Raw genomic sequence first — 7114 nt, 5'->3', positions numbered from 1 at the left:
ATAATAATAATAATAATAAAATAAAAAATAAAATCCTTACCTCTAAAAAAAAAAAATGAAATGACAGAAATGTATAATTTCTGTCTCTGAATTGAGAGAGATTTGTTAGGGAATTTAAAAAATCTTTGAGAAAAGTATTTTAAGTTGAAGAAGAATATATTTTATAGATTGAGTATATGAATGGCATTCAAATGGTGGGAATAGTTCTGGATACAAGAGTTTTATTACCCAAGCCATGTAGGCAATAAGATGCTGGCTTGGGACTTTGGTTGGAGTCTGGGCTCCACAATAAAATATTTTGGAGTCACAAAACTGTGTTTCCTGTAAGTGGAGGACCCAAATAAGGAAAATCTGAGAGGGATCTACATTTAGGACTTAACTTTCAGTACAGGCTTTGTTGTGTTTTGTTTTTATTTTTAAAATGAGAAAATTACCTTAATACCATAATCTTATATGAATAAAATATATTCAAATAATTATCTTCATGAAACAAAATTATATGCAGTAGATAAAAGGCAATGCTGCATTTATTTCATAATATATCCAGTTTTCAAAGTTCTCCCTGGCTTTATTGTGGTGTTTCTAATTAGAGGGATCGTGTTTTAGAGAAATTACGGCTATAGTTTTACATTTAAATAATACTATTATTTGGGCCTTTTTTCTTTAAGACAACGACTGAATAAGAAATATAGTTTGAAGTTGTCTAGTTAAAATATTTATTGTGTTTTTTTCGTATGTTAGAGAAAGCAGATGCAAGAGACATTGGAAAGAAGAGAAGTAAAGATGGAGAAAAAGAAAAATTCAAATTCTCACTTCATGGTTCAAGACCCTCATCAGAAGTACAGTACTCTGTGCAGTCCCTATCAGATTGTAAGCTCCTAATTTCTTAGAATAATAACTAATTTAGTTGTTTCTTAAAATGCTGGAAAACCTTGAAACATAGAAATACATTTTTTCTTTTGAAATAACTAAATAAACTTATTCAAGGTGGCCATAAATGCTGGGTTCTCTGATGGGTAGGTATGTTGGGCCAAAGTCCTACCAATGAGACAGAAGCCTGCTTGTCCAAATTGGAGTGCAATTGTCACAGAAGAAGTATCCACATATGGGAGAGGCTTCTGCTGTCGCTTTCAGGTATTGCTTTAAAAAATACTCAGGTTAAATTTATCATCCAAATTAAGTACATTCAAAGTTACTTGTTTGAGTGGTTAGATGCCAGCCACCAAATGAAACAAAAAGTCTACATCTGGCTCCTTGCTCACAATGGGCCTCCAGATCTTTTACTGTGTTTTAGAAAACAACTGTGAGGCTGGAGACTGTAGAAGTCATTGTTTATATCACGATACCGACAACCACACTTTTTCGTGTATCACATTGTGACTGAGTGGATGTACAAGATCTATTTATAATAGCCTCATTGTATAAAGGTCAAGTATTTTTGTGAAAATGCTTGGGTTTCTCTATCACTTAAAATCACATTGGAGGTTTTTCGTTTAATATCTTTCTAATTTGGACTTACGAATTATCTCTAAAGACCCTTGGGCTACCACACTTTTGTCCTCTGTACCAGCTAAAACAGTCTAGGTATAGAAGCCTTTAAACAAATTGTATCAGGTTGAAAGCAAACATGCTATAAAAAATGATACCTCAACCTATTCAGGAGGAAGACTAGAGTGTCTCTTTTGAGGCTTTATAGTCTCAGCTTTGACTCATCTATCTTGGTGCTTCCAGAGTGCAGGTTATCATTTTCACCTCGTCTTTCATTAGCTACTCAAAATGCATGTTTTCACACCTAGTAGTGTGCTTTATTAATAAATTTTTATATTTTTTCTTAATATACTGTGATGATTTGTATGAGGACATTTTAATAATTATGGCTTTTTACTTTTACTGAAACCTGCCTAGTGATGTGGATAGAAAAAAGTCACTATTGTATTTTTAATTCTACATTAAAAATCATTTTCTTATATTGATGTTTTAAGCAATATTTTTTGACAGTAAGAAACATTACATTAGCAGACTTACTGATGGTTCTTCATCTTTGTGAAAATGGCTAAAACTTTCTCTGAGTTCTTCCTTTGTGAAAATAAAAGTAATGATGCCTCCTTTCTCCTGCTGAACTTACAGTTAGGGTCATCCCAACACATAGAATGTGGTTCAGTTTGGACTGTGGAGTCAAGCTGCGTGAGTTCAATATCTGCTTCAACACTGAGTGTATAAGTATCAGGCAAGTGATAGAGCCTCTTTAAACTCAGGATCTCGATAAATCAGCATCATTGTTTTGGTGAGGGTCCTTGTGAGAATCAAGTGTTGAATCCAGGTAAAGTGCTTAGCACTTGTTGGAAGAGTTACATTTTAGCATACTTACTGCAAAAGCCTTTATTAATTCTTGACTGTGCTAAAGGTACGGTATTAGAATGAACTCTATAGGAGTATTTTGTCTGGCATAAATAAGAGGGTGGCCATGTGAACTTCCTTCTCCCACAGAGTTAAATCTAAGTACATTTCTGATGGTGTTACAATTCATTTCCTGCAATCAGCTGCTTTGGTTTCACTTGTAAAGGAGATAATTCATAGACAGTAAGCATTCAAGAGACAACTGAGTTACAATTCAAACTCATAAGGAAAAAATAACATGACATTTATATTGTTTGTTTGTTTGTTTATTTGTTTATGTATTTATTTATTCATTTGACACAGAGTCTTGCTGTGTCACCCAGGCTGGAGTGCAGTGGCGCAATCTCAGCTCACTGCAACTTCCATCTCCCAGGTTCAAGCGATTCTCGTGCCTCAGCCTCCCAAGTAGCTGGGACTGCAGGTGCATGCCATTACACCCGGCTAATTCTTGTATTTTTAGTACAGATGGAGCTTCACCATGTTGACTAGGCTGGTCTCAAACTCTTGACCTCAAGTGATCCACCCACCTTGGCCTCCCAAAGTGCTGGGACTATAGGCATGTGCCACCACGCTCAGCCTTTATTCTTTATGTTTGATTTGATATTAGATGTGTTATAATTAATTCTGGTAAGTCACTTAAAATTTAATATAAAGAACCCCTGTTTTATTAATTTTTTCAAAGTAGCATATTTATCACAGTGGTCATTAAAATAAAATGGCACTCACAGTTTTAAATGCCATAGGAGATATAGTTTTATAATGGCAGAAGACATGTAGAGATTTATGTATATATTTATATGTCATCTAATATTATCCAATACATACCCTAATAATGACTTGACAATTAAGAATTCATTTTCTTATTTCCAAAATAAGTGTATTCATTTAGGTACACTAGCTGGCATGCCTAACAAATGACTCTGATGTCATATATATTTCTTTCTCAATTAAAATAAAAAGACTAGTGTTAATCCTTGGCAGGAAGTTATTTTCTAGATGGTATTGAAGAGACCCATGCTCCTTCCATTTTATGCTTTTTATACCTCTAGCATTCTAAAGTTCTATACCAGTGAGAAGAAAAAGAGCTTTGAGGGTTGCAGGAGCAAGGTGTCTGAAATAAAAAAAACTGCATTGTATATCACTCTGGTCTCATTCTATTGAAGATAATTCAGTCCAATGGCCACATCTGACTTTAAGAGGAGTTGGAAAATATGGAATGTGGAATGTGCTAAAGATCGATCATTTCAGGAGAAAGAGGAAACCATTTGGTGAACAATGATCAGTCTTCACCACATTTCACTTTCCTGATCACCAGATACCCATTTCACTCTTCTTCTCCCATGTATGTTCAATACTTACCAAGAGTCCCAATCTAAATTATTATCCAGTAATTGCATCTCGCTAAAATATCCAGGATCTCCAAGTCATGTACATGCACACACATGCTTACAGATACACCCATATGTATCCACTCCCATCTCTCATGTAATGTTGTCATTAATATCTTTCCAATTTGGACTAACGACCAATCTGACAAATGATGATTACAAACTCAGCAAATGATGCAGAGAATGAAATGACAGAAAACTATATAAGTCACAAATTCTGAATAGAAGTTTGAAAGCTCTTAAAGTCCTATTTGAAAATTATACATGCACTCAAATATTGCTTCCTAAAATCAGTTTTATTGAATTATATATATAGAAAATTCACAAATAAAATTCTGATAATAAACTTTTTAAAAACCTAAATTTCCTAAATTTAAAAACCTTCCCATATGAAGAGGAACACAGTAACTGCAATATAAACTCCACTCATAAAACAAAATAGCAGGGGACACATTGTAGTCACTGATCATTCCCAATTCTAAAATTCGGCTGAGAAAGTCCTGTTAAGACCTTTTTCCTGGTATAGAGGGGAAGTTCTTTGGCACTGATTCTGCTCTCTTGGAGGAACTCAAAATTACAAAGTGTAAAGTGAGTTTATGAACCTACACAGTCTTACTCCAGAGTTCACACAACTACTCTGTTATCTCTCCTCTCAATATCTATGAATGTTAATATTTTAAACTGTAAAACTTATTGAAAACTTTTATTCTCTAAATAGCTAAATTTAAAATGTAACTTATAAAGAAATTTGATACAAATGATGACATTAATTACAAATACCGAAGTTTTATAAGAATGAGTAATCAGACCCTTCCAATATTTGAGAAAAAATGATTACCAGAAATATTAGAGATTTGAGTTTTGCCAGTAACTTATTTACTATAGGGTAAGTTAGAATTTGTGTAGTAATATGGTAATAGAGTTCAGTATCATAGTAACTTTAAAAAAATTGTTTCAAAAAAGCAAAAATCAATACCATTAGAATATGACTCAGTGGAATAGTAAGTTGGATATTTTCTGACTATGAGAAATACTGCTAGCTTTTCACAATTTCCTCCTCTTCCTAGGAACACAGTTGTGCTACATTTTCCCAGCCTCTTTTAAATGAGATGTGGCCTTCTAATTTCTAGCCCACAGGACATGAAGCAAAGTGATACATACGAGCTGTAGACTGACCTATACCATGTTCTCAATTGCAATTCCCCTTCTGTTAGCTCACCGCTGTTGAGAGCACAGTATTAAAGATGGCAAAGCCACAAGGAGGGACAGAGCAGGAGTATGTGAATCACTACCTGGAGATCTGCTTGCTGGTCAAGAAGGTTCATTTTGTACTTTATATGAATGAAAAGAAACTACATCATGTTTAAGTCATATTTTTTAGTGTGTTCACTATAGCAGCTACAATTACTTCATGATAAACTAACTCTTGCCAGAAGTAGAGTACTAATAACAAGGTGAAATTATGTGGTGTTTGCTTAACAGTAGAGTAGAAGGCAGTGAAGAAATAGTATTTCAAACTTGAGGAAACCTGGGGATCTACCTCACACAGCGAAATATTTGGTAAAACCAGAACCTGTGACAATTTAGAAGTTAGCCATGTACTCAGTGAACCTGAGTCTCTAAAATAAGTGATTGAAAATCTACTATTCTAGGCAGTGTTAGTTTGTAATATCTACTGTTAGCAAGATATTTCAAATAAGAAATGAGTTCAGGGAACTCATTTTTCCAAACTGTTTTTCCAAAATAAATGGGGAAAAAAGAGAGAGAAATTTTTGAGATTACAGAACATACAACATTGAAAAAAAGAAGGCTATTTCTTGACCACAATTAATTGGAGATAAGGCTGGTGTTGAAGAGAGCCATGCTCCTCCCTTTTTATGCCTCCTATACTCTAGCATGTGAATTCTGAAGCTCTATACCAGTGGGAAGTAAAAGAGCTTGGAGGATTGCAGGTGCAAGATGTTTGAAGTAAAAACAAGCTGTATTGTTTATCACTTCTGTTCTCATTCTGTTGAAGGCAGTTCAGTTCCATGGCCACACCTAAGTATTAAACAACAAAGCTCCATGATGTATTTTGGATATTTGTCCTCGCCCAAACCTCATGTTGAATTGTAATCCCCAGTGCTGAAGGTGGAGCCTGGTGGGAGTTGCTTGGGACCTGAGGGCAGATCCCTCAAGGCTTGGTGCTGTCTTCATGACAGTGAATTCTTGCAAGATCTGGTCGTTTGAAACTGTGTAGCATCTCCCCCTACTCTCTTGCTTGCTCCCATTCTCACCATGTGAGACACCTACTCCCCCTTTTGCCTTCTCCCATGAGTAAAAGCTCCCTGAGGCCTCTCCAGAAACAGATACCAGCTCTAGGCTTCCTGTACACCCTGCAGAACCATGAGCCAATTAAACCTCTTTTCTTTATAAATTATCCAGTCTCAGGTATTTCTTTGTAGTCACACAAGTATGGCCTAATACAGTCCAGTAAAACTTAAACAACACACCTGGTTGTGTCAAAGATTGTTAAGACTGTGACCTCTTTGTTGCAGCTATCTTCAAAGTAGCCTCTATGAAGCAAAGAAGCAAAGAATTTAGCCTTGGGAATTATGCTCAAGAAAGAATATGGACATGCGGAACTGATGAAACAAATAGATTAGAAGTCCACTAATATATATATATATATATATTTTTTTTTTTTTGAGATGGAGTCTCGCTCTGTGGCCCAGGCTGGAGTGCAGTGGCCGGATCTCAGCTCACTGCAAGCTCCGCCTCCCAGGTTCACGCCATTCTCCTGCCTCAGCCTCCCGAGTAGCTGGGACTACAGGCGCCCGCCACCTCGCCCGGCTAGTTTTATTTTTGTATTTTTTAGTAGAGACGGGGTTTCACGGTGTTAGCCAGGATGGTCTCGATCTCCTGACCTCATGATCCACCCGTCTCGGCCTCCCAAAGTGCTGGGATTACAGGCTTGAGCCACCGCGCCCGGCCACTAATATATATTTTTTAAAAACTTGAACTAAGAAATTATGGGCCTGGTATAAAAGTCTTTTACTTTTCAGCCTTGCTTCAAATATTGGAACTGCAAATATTTTCTGGTAGGAAGTGGGCCGGAAGACACTCTAGTCATTATCCTCTTTACATATTGCCACATAGAAAAATAGACACTAAAAAATTGCCAGAAGAACCAGGGATTACTTTATACTTTACACTTCTTAACTGTGTAGTTGACATGTTACTTAACCTATCTGTAACTCAATTTACTTGCCTGAAAAAAGCTGTTAAAAATAGAATTTATTCATAGGGTTTATGTGAACTGACTCATAGAAAATAATTAGGCCTTAGCA

At 35.9% G+C, this 7114-nt stretch overlaps 1 protein-coding gene across 1 annotated transcript in view; it reads left to right on the top strand.

The window, feature by feature from the left end:
- Nucleotides 1-7114, top strand: part of ADGB (androglobin) — a 237711-nt gene that overhangs the window by 90869 nt on the left and 139728 nt on the right. Inside the window, exon 9 of the mRNA XM_011974447.1 lies at nucleotides 742-870. Within this exon, the coding sequence (XP_011829837.1) occupies nucleotides 742-870 (129 nt within the window). The remainder of the gene's footprint in view (nucleotides 1-741; nucleotides 871-7114) is intronic.

This window comes from Mandrillus leucophaeus, unplaced genomic scaffold (assembly GCF_000951045.1).
Source record: "Mandrillus leucophaeus isolate KB7577 unplaced genomic scaffold, Mleu.le_1.0 Scaffold1451, whole genome shotgun sequence".
In the NCBI taxonomy this organism is placed as follows: Eukaryota; Metazoa; Chordata; class Mammalia; order Primates; family Cercopithecidae; genus Mandrillus; species Mandrillus leucophaeus.
The sequence above is the reverse complement of the archived record's forward strand: the minus strand, read 5'-3'. Positions and strand labels throughout refer to the sequence as shown.